This window comes from Phymastichus coffea, unplaced genomic scaffold (genome assembly GCF_024137745.1).
Source record: "Phymastichus coffea isolate CEN01 unplaced genomic scaffold, Cenicafe_Pcof_1.1 PCOF00030, whole genome shotgun sequence".
Taxonomy (NCBI): Eukaryota; Metazoa; Arthropoda; class Insecta; order Hymenoptera; family Eulophidae; genus Phymastichus; species Phymastichus coffea.
The window spans coordinates 1255455-1282012 of NW_026706841.1; the positions used below are offsets into that span (position 1 = coordinate 1255455).

Consider the following 26558-nt stretch of genomic DNA (forward strand, 5'->3'; position numbering starts at 1 on the left):
AAACATAATCTTTATACTTGTTGTTTGCATTACTATTAATTAAATATTTTGTGACAAATCAGTTTAACAAAATCTGATTTTAATAGTATTTTTGGCCAGTTATAATAAATTAAGCTTTGATTTATAAATAAATTTATCTTTAAATTTCATAAGAATGAAAAAAATGAGTATAATTAATAAAATAAAAAATTTTCATTCTTTGTTTGTGATGTATAATATAAAAAAAATTTTTTTTTTTTCAAAAATTTTTTATTGGTCTTTTTGCATTCTTCAGTAAAAAATAATCACATGGGACTTCGTCCCCGTTATTCTAGGCCCTTTTATCTTTAATTTGAGATATCCAGCGTTTCGTTATCTTTATCCTACCAAGAGACTATTGAAAACGAACACAGCGCTCGGCAATACCGCTCTGTGCGCCTCTTCACATAAAACTTGGGCTGATGAAACAGTTTGTCAAAGCGTTGGATAAAGGTGAAAAATGTTTTAAGTACTTAGTGGAGCGATTCCCTCGATTAAGTGAAGCGAAATTGAAGGAAGGGATATTCGATGGACCTCAAATCCGTAAAATGTTTAACGATGAAAAATTCATTGATACCATAAATGACTTAGAGAAAGCTGCATGGCTCAGTTTCCGAGATGTTTGTCAGAACTTTTTGGGAAATAACAAAAGCGATGACTACAAAACTATTGTAGCAAATATGATAAGAAACTATAAGTGTTTGGGATGTTTGATGAGTCACAAAGTTCATTTCATGGATGCTCATCTTAGCTATTTCCCTGATAACTTGGGAGATTACAGCGAAGAATAAGGGGAACGGTTCCATCAAGATCTGAAAGAGGCTGAAACTAAATGGCAAGGGAAATGGGACGTAAATATGTTGGCGGACTACTGTTGGTTACTGAAGAGAGATCGAGTGTCAGATGATGAAGAAGATGACGAGAGCGCAAAAAGAATTAGAAATCCGCTACACAGATCCTTCGAAAGTAAAAGAAAGCGTTATAGAAGAAAAAACAATAGCTAAGTCTCATATTTATAGTTCTGCAGAGATTTAGTTCTTTTTTTATCTTGATGGGGCGACCTTTATCTTGTCCTTGAGGAGACAGACGAACCTTGTATTCTGGTTCAACGATCACCAAAATATATTACCGCAATAGTTTAGGTAAAGGAAATCATATTTTCGTATTTTTGCAGTGATTAAATTGATTCTCCACATCACCACTTATAATGACCTTGAAATGACCTTCGGATCATATTAAAAAAATTAAAAAAATACAGTTTTGGACGTAAAATTTTTCGTTCTTTCAGAATCTGCAGTCAAAAATGCATTATTTCTAAAATAAACACGTTTGACCTTCAAATGACCTTGACCTTTACTACTTGAGGTCAAACCGACCTCGAATTATTATTCAGCGACCCAAAAAACATAAAGATTAGTCATTTTTTTCAACTCAAATGTGTGTGTTCAATTTTGACCTTCAAATGCCCTTGACCCAGACGTCATGGGGTCAATTGGACCGCGGATTCATAATCAGCGGATCAAATTACATGGAAATATATGTGTCGCGTTCAAATATCAGAGACTTGGTTTTTTTTGTGTGCCTGTGTTATCTAAATCAGTTTCCTTAAGCAGAAAAGACTCGTTTGTCACTCTATTTAGTGCAGAGAAATTCATTTTATAATAAATAATAATTAGATAACTTTAAATCATTAAACTTCATTTAATTCATTTGTACATAAAACTAACTTAACTAAATCAATGTAAATCTTACAATTAAATTCTAGAAACTAAAAACTGCAAATTTTCGAAACACCAACTCATAAATATTAATCTAGCTCGTCCGCGAGTCTGCTATAAAAAAAGAGAGAGAAAAGTCGCAAGATAAAGAACATTCTACCTGACATTCATTGCTGTTCTGGCTGGTGAACGGTGGTTACAGGTGAAGCAACGTTGTTGCAGAGTACCTCGTGATTCTTTTTTGCGATGATGTTGGGGGCAAGTACTTCACAAGGTATTGGCTTCACCTCCAGACGAACTTTGTCTGGCCGTTATCCTCTCGTCTTTACGTATATAACGAGCATATTACTCAAAAAGTACACGTGTCACCGAATAAATTCGAAAGTCTGAAATAGTAATCTCTTTTCTTTAATATTTTGTGCTATTATATTGGAAGTGATTTCATTTTGAAGTTTTTAATTGCTATTTATAGTAATGCAATATTAATTAATGGCTTCAGTTAAAAGTTCATTAAGTATTTTAATATTTTCTATATCAGTAGCTGATTTAAGAGAAATATTACGTATTACGCACTTCTTAATGAAAAGAGTATATTTTTCCAGTCAACTTTCGTGAATTTATTTACAGCTTTGAGTACTTATGAGTGTAGAGTAATTTATTTATCAATTTAATAAACAAAAAAGTAGAGTCACGTGGTTTTGGCAGCCATATTTGATCAGATGTGAAGTTTCGGGAATAAGGCCACTCGAATTTCAAAAGTAGACTTCAAGATCTTTCGATGGACCACCTATAAAAGTTTGATAAACAAAATAATTTTTGGCTTGTAGGGGGTCATTTCTTAAGAAAGAGTGATTCATATATACTATATATGCATATGAGTCTATATATGAGTGTATATATATATAATACATAAATAAATATACATAAATAAATTTTAATATGTATTTAAAATGCATTTCAGATAGGGGAAGAGGGGCTCTTGCTTGTGATTTAAGAGTGCTGATGTGATAGCTTATGCACTTCAGATCACTGATCTGAGGCCCTCATTGCTCTGAGGCTTCTCTGACCTATGGTCTCTCTAGTTTATCTATTTATATGTAATTACCACCGAACATAAATTTGGTTACTCAGAAACTGGAAAACAGCATTACGCAATTGAAGAAAATATTTTGAACCTTTCTTGTCCTGTTGATTATAATAAAAATATAGGAGGAATAGATAACATTAACTATCAACTAGAATTGAGAATTGAGTGAATTAGTTAGAAGATCGACGAGATAGTCAATTATTCTTTCTTTTGGTTGATCTTGCCTCTTGTGATTTTTTAAGTGGTTTGATATAAATGGCTTTACCCCATATGTGACAGAAGTTTGTGTGCCGGCTATATAAGGTCTTTGTTGAATAGTTCATAAATAATCAATATCTAATTAATCTATAATTAACTCATATCTTCAATCACTTACACATATCTATACCTCCTTAGAATTTTTAAAACTCTGAGCTTATCTCTATGTTATAATGTTATAGCAATTTCAAACTCAGTACTAGTATTATGCCACAGAAATACCTTTTTTCTTTTTAGTCTTACAATGTTATAGGCTACTCATTCTTGATCCTAATTATTATAAATTAACATATTCCCTAATTCAATACATGACGTTAAAATTTCTAATATTACCTTTTTCGCTGATGCAGTGCAACAAGACTCACAAAGAGTTGAAAAAGATCTATGATAACGATACGTTGAATCTGAATTTACTAATTGATTATTTAATTGATTTTGTACAATCGATTGATTACTGTTGCCATTAGTGATAATGATATTTCCTGTTCCACTTAATTCTATACTTTTAGAGGTTGTACATTCATTGATTTCTGGAGGAAAAAATTTTTGACGTAGATTATCTGTAAATAAATCAATTAGTTTTGGAACCAATTATTATACATATTTTTATAAAATATTTTATACGGCTTTTCACGAATAATCAGTAAAATAAAAAAAAATATTTGAAAAAAAATTAGGTTATTAAATGCTGAATAGGTCATAATTGAAATAAACAAATTGTTTTGTGTACGCTAGAAAATTTTTTTTATATATCTACATATTACTCTACACATTACATCTCTCACGCTCAGTCACAGCGTGGCTTGGGATCATTCTCTTATTCTCTTTCATAAAGGAGATATTGTAGTTCTCTCTCCGTGGAGGAAGAGGGCTATACTTGCTTAAATCTTATAAAATCTAAGAGGGAAAGAGAGAGGCTATGCTTACCGCCCCCCCTCTTATCTTAAGTTAACTATGTCTATTACAGATGCGTATCACAGTAGGTTTCAGGGTGATTAATGAAATCTGTTATGTGTATCGTAATAGACACACATGTTGTTAGTGTCTTTCTAGCAAACGAGCGACACTATAACTCGATGTGGTGTATTGCTGCATACATGAGACCCCGCTCACTTAACGCTCGCTAGTTAATTATTAGATATATTTTAATCGTATAAGTATATTTATGGAAAAAAATCAAATAACTGGAATATATATATATATGTGTATATAGGGGTTCTTTATAAAGTTCGAATTAAAGTATACTCGGAAATTTTAGCAGCTTGGAACCGAGCTTGTCGAAATTTCGTAGACGTACGGTTTATCCCGTACACATGCATATCATGTTATCCGGGGACGTGCTTAATTTCTAAATACTTAGTCAGCGTAGGCTATAACGCTATGTAATTGAGAAGATCGCGTTACTCTGGCGCGACCGGTATTTATGATAATAAACGGAAAGAGTCGCGAAAGCAAAATACCGAAGCCAATATAATTAAAAATTTAACGAACGCATACACGTCTACATATATACATATGTATATATATATATATGTAGTTATACACAAAATGAATATGCGGAAATTTGCCAAATGGTAATTAATCCAAATATTGTTATTATTATAGAAAAAAAATAAGTAAGAAGAAAATAAGTTTACACTAATGAACCTTGAGTTACTTACTTGTTAGAAGTTTATTTATTATTATTATTAGTAGGTTTGTCCTCGAAATTATATAGTTATAATTTTATATATATCGTCAAAATATTCGTCCAGTAATATATAATCCTTTTATTATTTTGCTGGTCCTTATAATAACTGTTATCCTTGTACAAGTAATTATGCTGTAATCGATCTGAACGTACGCCGTATATATATATATATATATATATATATATATATATATATATATATATATATATATGTGTGTGTGTATTTTATAATAATGCGTTAATAGCTGATAGCAAGGATATGAATATACTGATTTGGTGAATTTAACAATAAATAAAAACTGATTGACAAAAAGAAATCTGAGACCAAAACTATACGAAAGCAACTGAATAAAAACTGTATGTAAATCTGAACGGAATACGTTTGCTCGGGATTAGCTCTGGCGCTAGACTGCCTTTGTCAGGCGTGGGCGATACAGTCATCCCACGCGAGAGTGTTACTACCGTCATCGCATTACTACGTGGCCGCCGAACTGCTTACGCGTGCTTAACGTGTACAATTAATACGCGCGGCGCGATTATACATAATACTAGTACATATAAGTTTTACATTACATATATCAGGATGAATTTTTTAAAAGTTCTCACTTAACATCCTCCCCCCCTTAGAATGATTACCGTCCTCGGGAATTATATGTCCAATGAGAATGAGTAAACATGAATGATTAAGGATGACGAAAAAGGGTAATATATGTACTATTAAAATGGTTACTATTCGTGTTATATCATTATTTATTATTATATATTTTTTTTTATAAAAGTAGGAGAAAAGAAGAGGGAAAAAAAAAAAGGTTTCTAAGGATTGGTGAGGTTAAAGGTTGGTAGCGTTTGTGGGCATCGCTGCCAACTCGTCCAACATGTCTTCTAGGATGGTGGTGAATACTAAGTTTTATCCCACGGATTCTTCGGACTATTCCGGTTCCACCCAGTCCTCATATTGACATTGTCGTAAGTGGAGGTGGAAGCTACGTTTTTCGAAGGACTTGTCACATAGCCAGTGTTTCTTCCAATCTTTACCTATTTGCTTGTTGCATAGGTTTTTATGGGCTTCGAAATCTCTCTTCATGACAATGTCTTTGCATTGTGCATGAAAGACATGCTTATTCTTGTTGTGTAGAGATAGGGGTACAATTCTCTCCAGTTCGTTCAATTTGGCCCCATATACCCTATGGTATAGTCGGACAGCCTCAGCAGCAGAACCTTTGGACACAAATCGCACACTGCAAGTCAAATGGAAGTGCGAACCATATGTCGTGATAGGTGTGAAATACATATAGTCCAGAGTCCCACAGAGTGCCAAGTCTTTGAATACTTGTTCCCGCGAACAGTACATCGGGATTCGGAGGAATACCCGATGTCCAAATTCGTTTTCTCTGATCACAACTCTGGAAGAGTTGGGATTTAAGGACTGGATACTATCATTCAGGTAGTTGTTTAAGGCCGAATGATAGTCCGCGTGGGCGCAGTAGCGTAAACGTAGGGACTTGCGTCCATCCAGTCGAGACTCTAATTGATGCAGTTGTTCGATAGGCCCATAAGTTAGAAGGTTTTGGACTACATCAGATTCCGCGGTAGTCCAAGGGAAAGTAATCACTAAGGTGTTTTCTTCTTGATGGTAGGGTGCTACTGTGACCCCTTTTATTAAGGCGTTCATCCTATTGGGCGTTGACATAATTATATCCTGTAAGATTATGTCCATTTATAAGAAAATAATAGTAGGATAAGGATATACAAGGGAGACATTAGTAAGAGTTTTAAAGAGAGTATATGAATGAATGAAGTTGTGAGTGATAAAGACAGTCTGTGAAGTCCGATTATATGATTATTGTCCTTTTACCCATTTTACATACTAAAATTTAAGGTAAAATAATGCAGGTTTTGATAAAGGAAGATGTTCGTAACATTACGAAGCTATATAAAATTGCATATATAAAATAGTTCATGTAAGAGAGGAGTAAAAAAATAAAAAAAATAAAAAAAAATATTTTTCTTATGACGCAGCTGTATCTTCTAAGTATTTTTCATCTTCCGAGTTGACCTCAGTCTCGATTTCTCCGTCAGTCATTTCCAAGTCTTGTTCGATGACCGTTCTTTGTGGACGGTCATATTCTGGATTTGGTTTCTTCCTGTATATTTCTGTAACGTCCATTCCATGTCCTATTCGTGATTCGGTTAGTGTATTAGAGGAGCCGGCGGCTCCGGTGTTTGTTATTTGTACCAATAGATTTGGCATGTATCTAGGTTTCTCCGACAGTCGTTCGAGTGAGTTTGATGTACGCCGTTTTTTGCTAACTTCACGTCGTTCGTTGTTAAATGCAGAATTATTTTTGCTCAACCGCAATGTCCTCTGGTATTGCCACTTGCAAGTATAGAAGTGTTCATCTTCTCGTTTTGCATCGATATAATCGTCACATAACCAGCATAATATGGTTCGCTTCGCTTCTTGTTCACGGTCTTTAGCGTATTGCGCACCATACTCAGGGTTACTGAGTTGTAAAGCTCTGGTTGCATCCTTCTCATCACGGTATTGTACATACCCCAATGAAAGTCGTCCTCTATGGTCCCTTACTACTCTATGATATAGTAGTCGTCCAAATTCGGCAAAATGTTCGAAAAATTCAATTTCCCTGTTTTGTTCCGGGACCGTCCAAGGTAGTCTACAAAATAATCTTTTTTTATTAACGGGTGTCTTTGGTTTTATTATTATACTTTTGTATATTCGAGATCTTAAGTCAGCTGAATATACGGCTTCCTTTCGGGAGGTTCCGGTAATGCCTTGCGCCAGCTTTCTAGCCTTTTCAGCCTGTTTGGTGTCTTGGTATCGGCACAGTGCCAATTTCGTATCCGGTCCTGATGTGCTTTCTATGGAGTGGAATTCAATAATCGTCCCTACAGATTCCAATTTTATGAGTAAGTCGCTCAATTTTATGTCGGTCGAATACAAGAATCTAATGCCTCTCGGATCTTCAATACTCGAAGCAAGCTGAATATTCATTATGTCCAAGAAGAAAGCTAGGGCTAAAAAAAAATATACGGGTCCGTCCATACTGTTTCCATACTCGAGATAAAGTCCGGTACTAATGGTCCCAATTGTGTTAGTCAGTAGTTTAGGTTGTTACAGGGCTTTGTTTCGGAAGTCCCGATTTCATCTCTTGGTTGGTTAAGGGAAAGGGAATTTCGGGGTCGGGTAACATATTAGTAAGATTATGTCGAGTGACGTTAGTTGTTTCTGGCGTATTGGTGAAGGTAATCACAGTAGCAGGGTTCTGTTTTATGTCCAATTCGTTAGTTTTCTTAGTATAGTTAGTACACGTTTCCCATTTCTTTGTTTTCCAACATTTATAAGTTAGCAAGAGTGTAGTAGTTAAGAATATAACTCCATTCACTCCCAACCCTCCGTAGATTAGATTCGAATGATAGGATGTAACTCGTTTATGCTCGCCTACTATTTCCATTTTGTCCATTATTTCGGTTAGTGTTCTTTCTTTATTTTTCCAGCCGACCAATTGAGGTGCCCATTTTATCGTTTCTTGTCGTTTAGGTGATGTTATTTGGAGATTATCGGGGGATTCATTTAGTATAGGGTAAAGGAAGGATACATTGAGGGTGAGGTCCGGTTTGTAGATATATTGCTCTGTAGCACTTCTATCTATTTCGGTCATTAACGTTGCGTCAGTTGTGTGTCCTATACACCCTGGCGCTAATCTAATAATACCAATGCCCTCCATACGGACAGGTTCATCTTTATGACCCGGACAACTGATACGTAAGTTGTCGGGTTTTATCGCTGAAAACAACCAGGATCCGTCAGATTCGATGTAATTCCACTGCGTCGTTCGTTGTGTCCTAATTACTAAGTCACAATTATAGATTTCCTTTTGCGACGGTTGTAATAGCATTCGGACTTCACAATCCTGGTTGAGGTTAATGTCCAGTAGCGGCGCCTTGGTCGGGCAAATAAATGCATAATGTGTACTTATACATTTTTTTAGATTGGTATAATCCAAACGCATATATTGTTTTAGGTCATTGTTCAGGGCCAGATATGGGTATTTGTATCTTATATAGGCTGAATTTCCTGTAGGCGTGTATGATTGCGGGACTAATATGGAATGCAACCTGTAAAGGTTATATGAGTTTCTGTCCACTAAGGGCAGATGCAAAACTATGAATGTCCGTCCTGATTTGTGAATTGCATCTACTTTAGAAATTTTTACAATCTCTTCTATTCTTAAATATTCTGAAGGTATCGGAAAATCCAAGTCATGATATGCGTGTTTGATATCAGAGGTTATTTGGTGTAGTACGTCAGCGGTAAGCAGGTCAGGGTGTATTCTACCCTCTCTGACATTATGTAATATGTCCAATAGTCTCCTGGATTCATCAATACAATGATCTAAACGCGCCTCTAGTGCTCTTCCGTAAGAATACAAGAGCATAATGTAGTCCCATTGCTTTCGGTCGTCCTCTACTTTATTTAGTACATCCGTAACTTGCGATTCTAGGCGTGTTATAATCTCGCTATGTTTGTCCATCATAGTATATAATTTGTCCATGCCGGTTAATATTACATGAGTTTTCTTTTCTACTAGGTTCGCCATAGTTTTCTGGTCTGCAAATAGCCGATCTATGTTTTTATTTATCTCATTAGTTTCGTCTTCTGTTACTAGTCCAAATAAGCTATGGCTAAGCGTACCAATGCCTCCAAAAGGCGTTAGACGTTTAGTTCTTATACTATGTGGGCTCCTTATTTTGGGCGGAGCAACACCGTCCATTGTTTTAGAAGCATAAATGACGTCTTCGTGCAAACTATTTAAAGTTTTCATTTTTAGGTCCAGTACTTGTTCTCCCAACGTATTGGCACAGGTCGCCATGTGTAGATGAATAACACATTTGTCATAAAATGAGCGGAAATCTACCGATTGTCGCGACTGTGTTACTAAATAAGCTATATCGAGAGCTATATAAACTTTCCAATCAGCTCTTTTCATTTTAATCTGACTCAATTGTTCATAGTACAGTCCAGGATTATTGTCTAATTTTTCTATTGTATATGTTTCCTGTCCTTTTGTCCATAAGAAAGGTAGAAATAGCAACGACAGTAGATAGAATTGAATACACATATCGGTTAGTGCAAAAGAGGGGAAAAAAAATATAGTAGGATAGTCCTGAAAATATATGTAATCACATGTAAAGAACGAAAACAAAAATACAGATTCGTCATAGAAGGGGAAAAGAAAGAAAAATTAAATAGGAGCAAAAAGAAGAGAAAAAAGGAATTTCAACATGTATAATAGTGCGACTAATAGTGATTAATAAATACATAATAAAATTAAAACAAAATATATATACTATAGTTTTAATTTAAGCTTGTCTACATGCTTTCTAATTCTTTTACCATTTGGCAATTCCAAAATAACATTTTTGTGTCCTAGTATTTCAATAATTTTAAGAGGGTTCTTATAGTAACTATCTGCCTTGCCTACGCGGGGCTCGTTTAAGACCCAGGCATAATCGTCTTTCTTACCCTTAAACATGTTTATTTTACTGTCATATCGTTTTTTAGATCGTACTTTCGCAGTTATTTGGTTCGTACCGGCAGCTAATTTTTAATTCCGATAATCTATTAACGAGGTCTATTAAGTACTGATTATAAGTACCCAGTTTTTCTTCTCGCGGTATCATCATTGGGAATCGAGCTATTCGACCGTATACAAGTTCATGAGGCGTATAGCCCGTTGCAGCATGAACGCTGGTATTATAAGTAAAGACTGCGAATGGAACCAACCTGTCCCAATCATCGAAGTTTTCTGAATGAGTCCTCATAAAGTCCATAAGAGGGGCATGGCTACGTTCCAATGACCCGTTCGTTTGAGGCCTATATGCGGACGTAGTAAGGTGATTTACTTTAAAGAGGTGTAACAAAGATTCAACTATATCCGACAAGAAGCTCGTCCCTCGATATGAGAGAATAGCCCTAGGGGCTCCGAATTGACATATCAGATGTCTAGCGAGCGCGTCGGCTATAGTAGTCGCCTTTAAATCCTTTATGGGTACAATGATTACGTATTTCGTTAGGTGGCATTGCATTGTCAATAAATGACAATTACCACGAGGTGTCGTCCTCAGCTTGCCTACCGTGTCTATTGAGACCTTGTCAAAAGCTTCTATAGGAGTATCGGTGACAATCATCGGTTCATGGGTTTTATGTCTGTCTATTTTCTTTTCTAGACATTTCGGACATTTCCTAACATAGTCCAGTACATCATTTCTCATGCCCTGCCAGTAATATCGGGCCCTTATTTTCTGATAAGTTTGGTTTACTCCCTTATGACCTCCTATTAAACTATCATGTAACGTTTTAATGATATTTGTTCTCTCTTCTTTGGGAGGCAAAGTCGTTTTCCCGTAACATACGGTAACCGTTATCGGACTACCTTCAAAGGCTCCGATCAATAGTTCCATTAACAAACCTGGTCCCAAATCATCTGCGTAATCACCTTTCCTAGATATACGGAAGCTATTAACCTTATCACGAATTAAGAGCTTCTTTAAATTAGCCAATCCGACCTTAATAGTTTCTACGCTCGTTGAGTTATAATATTTGTCCTTTACCACTACGGAGTATATCTTATGTTTTTTATAATTTGTCGTCAAAATTTGTCCAATCTTAGGTTTTTTATTTTTCATATTACGTAGGTCAATAGCGCCTATCTCGCTTAATAATCTGGCTATTGCCGTAGTATTATCACAATCCCGTGAAATCAGACGTACTATGTTGTCTCTCTGGTAAGTTAAGCATTGTTGAGAGTTTCTCACATTATTTTGCAAAACGAAATACCCAGGACCCAAAAGGGTTTCGCTATCTTCTGTATTTGAGGAACTAGGATTTTTATAATCACTAGATCTTTTATACTGACTTATGGGTCCCTTTGCGTTAGGCAGGATGAAAAAGAAGTCATCATCTATGGGAGCCTTCGAAAAATTCAATTCGACCGGGGATTGTGTAGTCTCGGTATTTACACTTTCCTTTTCTTCCGGTATTTCTTCGAGTCCCTTAAATTTAATACCCGTTTGTCCCTTATTTAATGGGGTACTTCGGCTTTTAGGTTCACCAATTTTCACATTAGGTGTCACCGATAGTTCTCGTCTCTGCAAAGGGATTAGCTCATCCCTTTCGTTAGATTTTTCACGTTCACTGATATGAACAGAGTCGTTGTCTGATGTTATTGTATCGCTCTGAGGTTCAGAATTTCTTTGTTCTATTTCGGATTCCACAGCATGTTGCGACAATTCCACCAATTTTTTTATTCTTCTTTCCATTTCTTCGTCCGAGTTTTCGTCACTGTATGGATCCATTTCTCCTAGCACATTCTGTAATTCAGGATCTACTTCGTCCCCATCAGAGAAGTGGCTAATTTCGTACGGTTCTAAATCTCTATTGTCCCAATAAAACGTCACGTCTTCGGCACTACGATGTCGTCTCAAACTCTCCTCGAACCTAGCACACGATTCTGCAAGTTTATTTTGAGTTAGGTTGGTCACGAATTCCTTTTCGGTAGAATTGTGTTTATTGTCAAAGACGTCGTCGTCATTAGTACTGTCAGTGTTATTACTCGTTTGAGGGCCGGTCACTTCAATATCCAACGATCCATCACTTTCGTCAGATTGCGACGTTTGTTGTGTACTCGATTCAGTATTTTCAACTAATGTTTTGTCTTGTATATTTTGAGCTGAATCTTCTAACCTTTCGGTTTTCTCCTGTTCCCTTAATCCAGTACGAGTAAAATCTGGAATCGGGGGTTCGCTTTCAGAACTCCCTTGTTTGCGTGTGTTAACGTCTGTTTCGTCTATACCCGTCGACGACATCATAGATCTCTGAAAAAATGTCGGGTTTTTAGTAGCGATCCTATCGGTTTCTACACTAGATTCGTCCGTTAGAGACTCATAAGATCCTGCGGTGTCAACCTGACTCTGGATTTCTTGGACTCTCGGATGTTTTTTTATTTCAGGCGTCGTTGGAGGCGTATCTTTCCTCACCAGCGGCCTCCGGGAAATGTCAGTCCTAATTCCGCTTTCTCGGTTAGTCGAGGCATTACTCGAATTTTGACCTTGCGGTATCTTCGGTCTAGTTCCCGAAGCTCGTGTCGTAGGATTCCTTTTATCCGTAGGCAATTTAGTCCCTGCCTTTGACCTTTGACCGGATGTACTAGGCTGTGGGTCGGAGGCAGTCGTCAGTGGAGCAGGATTCTTACTCCTCGTTCTCCCAGCTATCACACTATGTTCCAACTCTGGCTTTTGTTTGTTGGTTTTAGAGCCTAAAGGTCTACCTATCGGTCTAGGTTCGCCAGCAATCGAGTTTGCTCGTTTGCGCATTCTTTTCTTTTCTTCCTCTAACTTTTCTTTAGCGGCCTCTTGTTCTTTTGATTTGTCTTTCCACTTCTTGAACATCATTACCTGTATATTAGGTATATTGTCATTGAGATCCTGTTCGCACTTTTCTTTCTCTTTTAAATACTCGTTCAGGTCCACTGGGTTGCGGGAAAGTGAATCGGCATTGCAGTTCAATTTACCGGGTTTAAATTTGAAGGTGTATTGAAAATCGGTGAACTTGAACATCCACCTCATCAATCTTTGTCCCGGGTCTTTACGGTTGTGCATATAATTCAATGGCTCGTGGTCGGCTATTAGGGTGAATTTCTTGCACATCAGGTATGGGCGGAATTGATTCATGGCATATAAACACGAAATGCATTCCTTTTCTGTCGTCGTATAATTTCTTTCTGATTTGTTTAATAATCTCGATAGATATGCCACCGGGCGCTCCACACCATCTACTTCCTGCGATAGGATAGCCCCTACAGCATAGTCCGAAGCATCGGTAGTCAAAGTGAAAGGTTTCTCGAAATCGGGGAATTTCAGTATGGGAGCTTTACATAGGAGTTCTTTTAGTGTATTGAAAGCTTCTTCTTGTTCGGGCCCGCATTCGTATTCTCTGTCCTTTTTAGTTAGGTCACTCAGTGGTTTCGCTATTTTCGAGTAATCTTTAATAAAACGTCGATAGTAGCCTGATAGTCCCAAAAAGGATCGGATACTTTTTACACCGGTTGGACGTGGAAAGTCCATGACCGCAGAGACCAGTTTTGGGTCCGGTTCCACGCCTCGTTTGCTAATTATATGTCCTAGGAATTTGACTTCTCTACGCAAGAATTCTACCTTGTCCGGCTGTAGGACCAGTCCTGCATTAGACAATCTTTCGAATAGTTTTCTGACCTTTCTCTCGTGATCATCCAAGTCCTTTGCATAAACTATTATATCATCGAGATAAACTAGCATCTCGACGTTTAGCAATCCTCTTAGTAAATGGTCCATCATTCGTTGAAACGTAGCCGGGGCGTTCACCAAACCCTCGGGCATACGTATATACTGAAAATGTCCACGTAAAGTAGAAAATGCAGTTTTAGCTTTGTCCTCGGCTTTCAAAGGAATTTGTTGGAAGCCATTTGCAAGATCGAATGTTGAAAAATAGGTACAGCCTCCTAGCTGGTCTAAAATATCTGCGATATTAGGGAGAGGATAAGCGTCTCCAATAGTTCTACTGTTCAATTCACGGAAGTCTATCACAATTCGCCAACGTGGTTTGCCATCGCTTCCAGCTTTCTTCGGTACAATCCATAAAGGAGAATTATAAGGGGAATTTGACTCCTCTATAATTCCATCCTTAAGTCGTTTCGTAATATGTTCTTCTATAAACTGCTTATGAGCCGGTGGGTGTCGATATTGTTTAGTGTTAATGGGTACATTGTTTTCCAGATGAATTTCATGTTCAATAATACTTGTACATGGTAACGGCTCACCTGGCAGTAAAAATACATTTGGGTATTGTTTTATCAAGCGTTTAATACTTCTGTATTCGTTTGGTGCCAAATGTCCTGTTCTCAATAGTTTAAGTAGCCTCTTATATTTTTGTTTGAGTTGTATTTCAGCATTCCGTGGAGTAGTGCATTCGCTTTCACTTTCCGAAGGCGAACTACCCTCGGGATTTATATGCTCGAATGGCAGTATGATCCTCGGGTCCACTTCTATTGTCACGTCTTTATCAAAATGAGTATTAACAGCCATAATTTTACAAGTTCCATTTTGGTTTGTTACTACTCCTTGTCCCATGTATACTCGATCGTCTCCTACGTTGATTCGGGGGAGATAACCTTCCACTAGATTTGTCTGTACCAGGTTTATTTGGATAACTTGGCGCGACCTTGCAGGTATCTTATATTTTACCTTGCTATGGTTGATGTTCACATCATTTACATTAATTTCAGAAGAATCGATCTCCCCTTCATAAGGAGGTATTTTACCTTCTTTCAGCATTTCTTGGTACTTGATGGGGTACATAGCGATAAGATCGTTACGTAGATTGTTTATTGGAACATTCTCTGGCAGAAACGGCACTGGGTTCATCACATCGCTGTTTAACATTAAGGCATCGTTGTGATAAGATATCACAGCCCTTGTAGTTTTCAGAAATGCTCTTCCCAACATTCCGTCTTCTTGTATTGGAAAATTGTCCCAAACAATATGAAATTTAGTACTTCGTCCATTTATGCTTAGCATAACAGTCCCCAACGTTGGTACTGTATGAGCTGTAATGCCACTAAGCGAAGTAGCTTCCCTCGGATTAAAAGTCGTTGTCCACCTCAGAGTCTTAAATTTAATTATATTTACTGAAGCGCCATTGTCTACCATAAATACTGTCCATTTTTGATTAGTTTCAGGTATACAGAACCTTACTCTCGTCGGCTCATGGATCTCACAATCTCCATCGCCAGATCCCCGATTCGCGGCAATGCAGACGCCTGGTCCTCCATACTGGTAGCCAGGGGTTTCTGTAATACTGTCATTACAGGTGCCGGTGGCATTCCCTCTTTCTGACTCGGCTGGTCTGCCAGTTGTGCCAGAACTGCCTTGGCTTCCTCGATCATTGTTTGTGTCGGTTTTGCGAGGCTCGTCACCTTGATGTCGGGACGAGCCGTTTGCGAGTTTAAAGGCTCAGCATTCGTCGGTTGGTTATACGGCGGATTCGGTCTTAATTCTCGTTGGTATTGTCCAATTTGTTTCAACTGGCCGTTTTGTCCTTGGGGCGATCCAAGTCTCGGTTGATCATAACTAATCGTGCCATACCGTCTCCCTGTAGGATACAGATAAGTGTCTGTATCCGGATTGTATAGTCTTCCGTTATTTTGTTCATACGAGCGGCCTTGCGAGTTTTGGAATCTCGGACTCCAATTCCCAGTCCTAGGCTGATATTGCCTCTGTCCTTGAAATCTATTATGCTGAGAGTTACTTCCAGAGTAGCCTCCGTTATTGAAGTACTGATTATTATTGCTTTGATAGTTATTACCGTTCTCTGGATTTTGTTGAAATTGCCTCTGTTGGTACTGGTTCTTTTGGATGTAGAGTTGTTGAAATTCAGCGGGCAATTCTTCGAATTCAATGGGCAACTGTTCTTCTGATTCCAATCCCTGCTCTTGCACGTAAGCAACGTCCAAATTTTTGTTGAAACCAGTCCACTTGTTAGCATCAAATTTAGGTTTCATATTATTTCGAGCCTCAATTCTCAAGGCTTCTTTATAAGCATCGCTCAAACAAGTAGGGCATTTGACATCCACTAAGTCCCCTATTTCTTTAGGTAGACCGTTTACAAATATTTTTACTACGGCTGACTTCAATGGTGTCAACATAATCTCGTTAAATTGTGCTCCCAGTTCGTCTTTTAGTGCGTGTTCTGCACAATTCAACAATATATTAATTCGGTCATGGAAATCTCCGACAGTATCGCCCTGTTTCATTCTTAACGCATGTAGTCTTGCATCGTAATAAGCAAAATCCTTACACGGTGCAAATCTTTCCTTTAAAGCTTTCGTTAATTCTTCCGCAGTATTAACGGTTTTTCCATACAAACAGTCCCTAGCCGGTCCCCTTAATTTTGCTATAACGGCCTTTACATAATTCGGTCTTTGGGCGACAGGTACTGTGGCAGATCCATTTTTTATATCCTGAATAAAATCTTTTAATGGGAGATTCTTTCCGTCGAACTCCGGGATTCCTAACAAGGAGTTTTGTAGAGCAAAACTCGCTGATGCCGATTGCAGCATAACTAGAGTTGCTTGTTGCTGTTCTTGCGCCTGCTGTTGCGCTGCTGCTACCGCCGCAGGGTCCATTTCGTTTTATTAAGTAACGCTAATGTGTCAGTCTTATTCCTGACTTCTACGCTAATCGCATAATATTATCTTCTTATTTCGGAGACGGTATAGTGAGTATATAATAAAATTTTAAAATAATAAAATTAAATATTAAAAATTATATTATAATTAAATTAATCAATTAAATTAGAATAATTAATTTTTAATTAATTAAATCAATTAATAACTAATTTAATCAATTAAAATCAATTTAAATTAATTAAATTATTTAAATATTAAATATAGTATAAATATATTATTATTATAATCATACGCCCTATTTGGTAAATAATATTTTTTTTTTATATATATATTTTTTTTTTATATTAAGCGTTAATAATTAATTAATTAGGAGCGCCAAACAGCAAAGTAACCACGCTCTGCTACCATTTGTTATGTGTATCGTAATAGACACACATGTTGTTAGTGTCTTTCTAGCAAACGAGCGACACTATAACTCGATGTGGTGTATTGCTGCATACATGAGACCCCGCTCACTTAACGCTCGCTAGTTAATTATTAGATATATTTTAATCGTATAAGTATATTTATGGAAAAAAATCAAATAACTGGAATATATATATATGTGTATATAGGAGTTCTTTATAAAGTTCGAATTAAAGTATACTCGGAAATTTTAGCAGCTTGGAACCGAGCTTGTCGAAATTTCGTAGACGTACGGTTTATCCCGTACACATGCATATCATGTTATCCGGGGACGTGCTTAATTTCTAAATACTTAGTCAGCGTAGGCTATAACGCTATGTAATTGAGAAGATCGCGTTACTCTGGCGCGACCGGTATTTATGATAATAAACGGAAAGAGTCGCGAAAGCAAAATACCGAAGCCAATATAATTAAAAATTTAACGAACGCATACACGTCTACATATATACATATGTATATATATATATATATGTAGTTATACACAAAATGAATATGCGGAAATTTGCCAAATGGTAATTAATCCAAATATTGTTATTATTATAGAAAAAAAATAAGTAAGAAGAAAATAAGTTTACACTAATGAACCTTGAGTTACTTACTTGTTAGAAGTTTATTTATTATTATTATTAGTAGGTTTGTCCTCGAAATTATATAGTTATAATTGTATATATATCGTCAAAATATTCGTCCAGTAATATATAATCCTTTTATTATTTTGCTGGTCCTTATAATAACTATTATCCTTGTACAAGTAATTATGCTGTAATCGATCTGAACGTACGCCGTATACGTATATATATATATATATATATATATATGTGTGTGTGTGTATTTTATAATAATGCGTTAATAGCTGATAGCAAGGATATGAATATACTGATTTGGTGAATTTAACAATAAATAAAAACTGATTGACAAAAAGAAATCTGAGACCAAAACTATACGAAAGCAACTGAATAAAAACTGTATGTAAATCTGAACGGAATACGTTTGCTCGGGATTAGCTCTGGCGCTAGACTGCCTTTGTCAGGCGTGGGCGATACAGTCATCCCACGCGAGAGTGTTACTACCGTCATCGCATTACTACGTGGCCGCCGAACTGCTTACGCGTGCTTAACGTGTACAATTAATACGCGCGGCGCGATTATACATAATACTAGTACATATAAGTTTTACATTACATATATCAGGATGAATTTTTTAAAAGTTCTCACTTAACAAAATCATTTTAGATGTTATTTTTATAATAACAAGATTTTATACGTTATAGTAGCAATGGTCGAATTAAAAATATATGTCGAAGCTCGTAGCAATGTAGACGTCAATAACTTTACATATTAATATCATATGATTGTTAAGCATCTCTACTACTTTTAGAAGTAGCTATGACCTGGCAGCGCGCATAGCTTCTCTTATTTACAATAATTAGAACTATTACATTCTATATTATATGTTTTCGTTGTATATAGCGTAGCGTTATTCAATATGTAGAAAAATCATAACTGACAATTTTGCGAGCGTTTGGTAGGATTTTCGATGCTCATTCTCGAGAAAAACTTAGAACTACTAAGAGTGGAGTGTCCTTCCTTCCTTCTAAAGTAGTGAAATTTGATGCGTTGGTGTTTGTAAAACAGTTAAATTAACTTTTTACTTAAAGTAAATTTCAATTTATCAGATTTTTTATAAAATTGAAGTATTGATTCTACAGTCAAACCTAATGAGTTATTAAAACCTAGACATATTGAGAAAATGTAAGTACTTCTTTTGAAAATTAAATTTTAATTATACTTTAAATATTTTAAAGTATTATTTATAATTTCAGTATGGTAACTCAACACCAAAAATTGTGACGTGAGAGTTACTATACTAACTCTTGATTACCGTATTAAATTCTGTGAGTATTTATTTATTTTTATTTATAATTTTAAGATTAAATTATAAAAAGTAATTTATGAATATTTTTCATACTTATGCTCCTATGTAACATACTGTCACGAGAGAAACAACTGTTACAGATGAAAATTACAGTACAAGTGACATAATTTAATTATAATTCGTATAAAAATTAATAATGGATTTTTTTCTTTTTTTCAGTGGATTAAAGAATCGATGAGTGCTAGATTTATGACGCAAGTTGTTTGCTAACTAGAAAAAGTTATAAATGACCGCGTAAGGATCCAGATGTATCTGCAAAAAGGCCAGAAGCTATGTTGAAAAATCAAGAAGCTATAGGATTAGAACCAAAATGGAAAATGAAACTGAAAAAGGCAGAGCAGTATACATTATTGCAAAAAATAAAACAGGTCGATGGAAAAAAGTCCAGAAAAAACAATAGCGAAGGTTAAGTCTCTCCCACAAGCAGAACCGTTAATTGCGAATAACAACCATCCTCTCCAAAGAGAGGGCGAAGAACAAGTCACTCTTGCAAGCAGGACCATTACTACCTTCTTCAAAAATCGAAGCGCCGACGAAAATCGTAGTATTGTTGTTTTTCTTACATAAAGCCTTTTATGTTCAATCTCTGTCACTGTTACTGTTCGCCTTACTCACTCCTCATCTCGAATTTGTCTACGTGTATTTGATCTGTTGGCTGAGTGAATCATTTAGTCATGAGAACGTTCACGCTTCCCGAATCCCCCCCCCCCCCCCCCAAATAACTTGTACAGACAGCCTCGAGATACCATAGCAGGAACGGTCGGTATCTTCGTTACAATCACTATTATTGAAGTATGCTAATGAATAAGGCTGATGTGCGTGGTCTTAATAGTTAGCGATAAACTCATCGAAGGCGATACCTGAATGAATGTTTAGAATTTTGTACATTTTGTTGTTGTAGGCAGCGCACTAATATACAAGATATTTTTCTTCATAAGGACGATTTTTGATGACTTTTCAGGAACTGAATGTTCTGAGGTATGAGCACTGTGGTAACTGATTGGTCGTTGACATTTTGAACTTTTAATGAACTCTCAATTAACCTTGTTGTTGTAAATTAGCGCATTCACTGCCTAATTCGCGGTAGGCTCTAACATGTAAGACGCGGTTAGGGTAGAGGTGCACCTACCGTAAGTTGATATATAATATATTAAGGATATATATATATATATATATATATATATATATATATATACAGGGTGACCCATTTTAATCTATGGACCCAAATTGATTCTAAACCACGACATCTGCAAAAAAATGTTTCAGACAAAAGTTGGTCAGGACAAAGGGGGCCATTTGACGGTACCATTAGTTTTGACCTTGAAGTTAATTTTGAAGGTCATTTCAAGGTCAAGATGGTTTTTTCAAATAGGAACCTCTATTTTTGAGTGCGGGTTTGGGAAGAGCGGAAAATTTTAAATCAAAATTGTCATATACATGAAAACTCCATGGAAATTTATGATGCAGTTTCAAATAAATGTCTTTACCAAGTTTAATTATGTCTATGTTTTATTATGTCTATGAGCCTCTTTCAATACATTTTGAGCGGCATTAGCATTACTAATAGATTTTATTATTGAAATATCTCCTCCAGCCTGAGCTCCAGTGGCGCTTAGGGCGGAAAATAATGGAATTAGAAAAGGTAAAGCTCAATCAACTGATCTTGTAATCAGTAAAATACATGGTACATGTATTCAACGTTTTCCTCCAGCTTTTTTATGTCTTCTTTAGCACCTTTTATAGCCAAATGAATAACTAATTGTAAGAGTGGTCTGATACTAGGCACAGCCCTTTTCGAAGCCGCCTTAACGATTGCATACAATGCAATTGATGGCTTTTTACTTTTTTCACATTTCTTTCGTCTTTGTTGACAATCTTCGAGTCCTTTAACTCGTTTAGTAATATTTATACCAAGCTTACTTTTGACTTTCATGATATTAGCATTATAAAAGCGGCGGCTTTATCACCAAAATTACTATCTTTCATTCGTATTCTATCCCTGGCTTTTTGAGTCAAAATTTCGTCCGTGTCGTTTTTAGTTGCAATGTTCTCTGGATTCTCCGAATAGGCAAGATCGTGATCTTTATGAGCAGAAGTGAGTGGATAGTGATTATTTCACTTTAGAAATCATGAGTGTCAATATGGTTGATTTTGAAAGAAAAAAGAACGTGATCTAACAAATATTCGATGCTTGTCATGCCGTAAAATGTAAGTATCGACTAATAAAAGGCAATAAAGTTGGTTTAGAAGAGACATTCTCTAACTTTTTTAAACCTGTGGTTGATCCATTGAAAAAGCTTATAGAGGTGGCTACTAATCAAATTAATACTACTACTGAACAAATGTTAAAAATGGAGAAGAAAATCACTTTTGATAAAATTTTCAAGTCACGATCAACTCCTACCACTTTTGAAAAATCTCGCTTCTTCAATAGTACTGTTAATGAATTGAATTCTATGTAGAAACCGGTTAATACCATTTATGAATCAGCAATATCTGATGGTGATATAGCGATAATGAATTCGGTAGGTATGCTGAATCATCTCTCGATACAATTGCAATAAATTTAGACAAAACTACTTCAAATGTATCTATCGAACAATAGAGGCAGCTGTTAAATGATTCGATTATAGGAAAATATGTTCGGATGCTATAGAAACCTTAAAAGAACAGAATTTAGACAAATCCTTTGTTATCCGTCTGCAAGGAAACACCTATGTAATGGGTAATTTTTTAATCTTCTTTTAAAAAGATAGAATGATTGTGAAAGATAAACTATACAGCAAGACTTCAGATTTAATGGAACTTCTCTTTTGCTAAGAACCCAATTCCAAATTAATTAGATCATGGGATGTAGAAAACTGTACAAAAAATTTTAAAAACACCAATGCTCATAGTAAGATTTTCAATTCAAAAAGTATATTGGACCTAATTTATCTCCGTGCAGTGGTGCTAAGAAACGAAAGTCGTCGTATATCAACGGAAGAGGTTTTTTTATCTGATTACAAAATAGCTGAGAAAGGAACATTATTTGATTATGTACTCGTATACTGGAATGATTCGAACGAGCTTGTTGATCGACTAAGATTGCTTAGTGCTGAATAACCGCTAGTAATTCTTATGCTAATAAAATGTATTCAACTATAGAAAAATTACATGGAACTGGCCTACACACACACATACACACGCGCGCGCGCGCGTGCATACATACACACACACATACATACACACACGCATACATACACATCAATCCTGGATCCTTCTTAAGAAATGAGATGGCTTGATGAGTGAAGTCAGTTTATTCGTGATGTGATTGGCTGAGAGAGAGAGTCATGTAATCTGATTGGCTGAATGGTGGTTGTAAGTCATGAAATCTGTGGCGCTAATGTCGATAAATCTTTTATTTCGAAAAAAATTCCTGTAAACAACGCACGGATGGCTGTGCAGTCGCTCTTATCAATTTGTCATCTGTTTTTGCGACTGCATTTCCACTCCTATAGTGCGTATACATACAGTGATCGTGCTCAATGCTGAAGAGATATTTATCGCTAAACATCGTGCTTTTCTGCATTAATTGTGAAATTTATAATATTTCGACAGGTATGTTTAAATTAAGCATTTTATTTTAAATGATGTATTTTGATTATAACTTTTGAAATTAGACTGAAATTAGAAAATAATTTTAGTTTGGTTATGTGTCCACGTGTTTGATTATTATAAATTTTTTTTATTAAGTTTTTATTATAGATTGATTATTATATATTTATTATTATTGATTTATTATAGATTATATATAGTTATTATTATTTATTTATATTCATAGATTGATTCAATAATGCCAGATGACGATATGGAATTTAATGAGGAAGAAGTTTTAACCTTTACTCCCGATGAAGATTTTAATGAATAAAGACGAAACGACGTAAGTGTAAATAGCGAGATTTTTTTTTTTTATATTTGCTAATTATTGTGTGATTGTTTTCCAGAAATATTGTCGCTTATATCGATGAAATCGATTCACCCTGCATTGTTGGCATCAAGGTTAAATATGAGCTTTTTAAATTTATGCTAAATAATGGAGGAACCAAAAGAATTACCTACTTGATTTGGGGCAAAGCATTAATTGAAAAATATGTTGGGAAAGTCGCAGTAGGTAGAGTAATTATTTATTTTATTTGCGTTATATGTTTATCTACATGTTTACGTTTACAACACATATTTTCTATATTTTACATATTTTATATTTATCTACAATTTGATATTTGTGGAATGTGACAGATGGCGCACATTGAAGGAGCATCGACAAAAGCTGTGTTTCAAACCTTCCATAAAGAAGTTAATAATTTAGTGCTGTTTGATTTAGGCTGATCAGAGATGGTACAGAGATACATGATCTTGGACCACATCTAGCAGATGAATCAAATGCTCAACCAGTACATGTTAACGAAATTACATTTGCAGAAGTAGGAAAAACCCAAGGACTAATAAGTAAGTGTATTTAATATTCGTATATTCATGTGTGGTTTTAATTCCTAATTGCAAAGTTAAAACTAGAATAAATATATGATACGATGTCGTCCTATTATTTAAATTTTGAATTGTACTAATTGAAATCACTCATCAACTCAACTATGAAACACGTGCGTTTATAATTTCCAAGTTTCGCTTCGGAAATAAGTCCAAACAACGTCGCGTCACAAATTATTTTCAAGGGGAATGGCCCAGAAGGCGTACTCGCTTCGTCGCGGAAAATTAATGAGGGCTTCAATCATTCGGCAATATAAATAATCGCGATTTACCTAATTACAAGTGAGAGATAGGTTATATAAAAATCATCTTTCTGAATGGTCAATTACATTTTATTTCAAATCTTATTATCTACATCCGGCGTTCGACTTGTGCGTCGGCCAAGTCCGGGCTAGTCTGTTCCGTGCGAATGAACGCACAGGAGACAGAGCGTGCAAATTCACGCACGCAGCCACTTGTCCGCGTCCGGCCGATACGATGCTCAGAGAGAGAGAGAGAGAGAGAGAGAAATCGAAGCGGGCACCGAGAAAAGAGGGAGCGCCGTAGTAGAAGTTCACGTCCGCTGGCTTGACTACGCTATCCTCGAAGAAGGTGGATGTGTCGATCACGGCGCAGTTGGTCCTCTCCTCCAATGCCTTGTATACTCGGTAATAACTGTGATAGCACGTCACACACTTTCGCTCGTCGCTAGGCTAATTCAGCTAATAATCGCGTCGCTGGCCAAAGCCGTACTACTCCCGCGATCTCACGCTTTCCGCGGTGTCTTCCCCCCCCTCCCCCCCCCCCCTCCTATAGGTACCTAATCGGCCGAGCGCCGCCGGCTACGCACACATGTGCAACTCATGCCGGCAACACTATTTCTCTCTCTCTTCCTCCTTCGCTTCCCGCTCTCATTTTTTACAGGTATTCAAGGGTACTTAAAGATAAAGTTCATAAAATCAGAAAATAAGTTCAAACCTGAAACGTATGGTGTTGGCTGTTTAACTGATGAAGAGTACAACGTGACAATCCATGTGATGAATTATATTAACATTTCTTTGGAAAAAGAGACATATGTAAAAGTCATCGGAGAAGTCGATTCAAGTGGTATATGCATTTATATTATAATTCATATCTTTACATGTGTCTATTTTGAGTATTATGAAAAACATATTATTTTATTTATCTACTTTTTTATCATTGCAAGCTCAGGGCTAATTATAATAAAATGCAGAGATGACGGTTCAATTTCTGTCATTGAAAATGTTAAGAACATGACAGCTGTCAATTTGGCTCGTGGTGTGAAGACTCCCAAGAGAGGACGCGAATAGCTTTATCTACTACTTCAAATTATTTTATATTTTAACATGCAATCCAGTTTTTATTTATCATTATTTATTCAATATTCCTTACGTTAGAATATTTCATAATACCTTAAATGTTAGGTTAATTTTTCATTTCATCTTATTTTATTTAATAATGTTACCATTGAATCTCAGTATTTCTAGGTGTACAATTTAAAATTGTTCACGTATTAAGTAAAAAAAAACTCTTGCTTTTTTCCTAAGCAAATTTATTACTTTCATTGCTGTGAAACAGACTGACATAGTATAAAAGTAGTTATATATATGTACAAATAATATAACAATCTTAATCGTTGCTGTAATATTCGTGTAAAAAGTAAAAAATAGTAGATTTTATAAACAATGTTGAATACTATGTAGAGCAAACAAATTTAACATCAGCTTTTGTAAATTATTTAAAGTATTAAATGTTTAACTTGCATTAATTTAATAGTAAATTATGACAAATATATATTTTAAGAGTTTTTTTTTTATATTATGAGAAGCTGACTGAGAGAGAGAATTTTATAGTTATAAAAAAACGTTTTTTATCAAAGGTTGCATCTTTGTTATTTGATTTTTAATTTAAAAAATATTGCATAGAATAGATATGCATTCGGTTTCGCTAATAATTGAATTTTTTAAAAAAAGTTCATGCGAAACAGCGTAAGTTGAATAATAAGTCGAATAGATTTATGCAATTGATATTGTTTTTTTTTTTTTTTAATATAAGCTTTATTTAACTCTTATTACAAGGTTATTTAGCTACACAGTAAAAAAAAAGAATAAGCACAAATCAAAGAATTTGGTATGTAAAATAGTTAAACAATACATACATATCCCGTATTTTTACAGTTTTAAGTTACATTTGTTTATGAACCTCAGTACAAGTTGCATAACGTCGATATATGGCAAGCTTACTAACGATCTTATATCAAACGGTGGAAACAGTTTTTTTTTACATAAGGCATTTATCAACCATTTTCTTTGTGTTTCATAAATTGGGCATTGCCATATAACGTGATTAAGGTCTTGTACCTCGCAAAGGCACTCACAACTCGGACTCTTAACCACCTTAATTTTAAATAAAGACTCATTCAAATTATAATGATTACTTCTAATTCTACAGATGGTCACAATGAATTCGCGATCGAAAGTTTGCTTTATGAACCAAGGTTTAGATGATTGATGGTAGTATGTCTGAAAGTAATATTGTCCTTTGCTGTTTCCTAGATTCTTAATAATTTCGTTTGTTTTATTTACGGTCAATTTTTCAAACATAGCCTTGAAATCAGT

The 26558-nt window shown here is 35.6% G+C and overlaps 1 protein-coding gene across 4 annotated transcripts in view; it reads right to left on the reverse strand.

The window, feature by feature from the left end:
- Positions 1 to 26558, reverse strand: part of LOC131663039 (solute carrier family 35 member F3) — a 1047178-nt gene that overhangs the window by 852720 nt on the left and 167900 nt on the right. For all 4 annotated transcript variants that reach the window (XR_009301820.1, XM_058933093.1, XM_058933091.1 and 1 more), the window contains exon 3: positions 3415 to 3641. Coding sequence is in view for 3 of the 4 variants with exons in the window: in XM_058933093.1 (XP_058789076.1) it covers positions 3415 to 3641 (227 nt within the window). In the remaining variant the exon portion in view is untranslated. The remainder of the gene's footprint in view (positions 1 to 3414; positions 3642 to 26558) is intronic.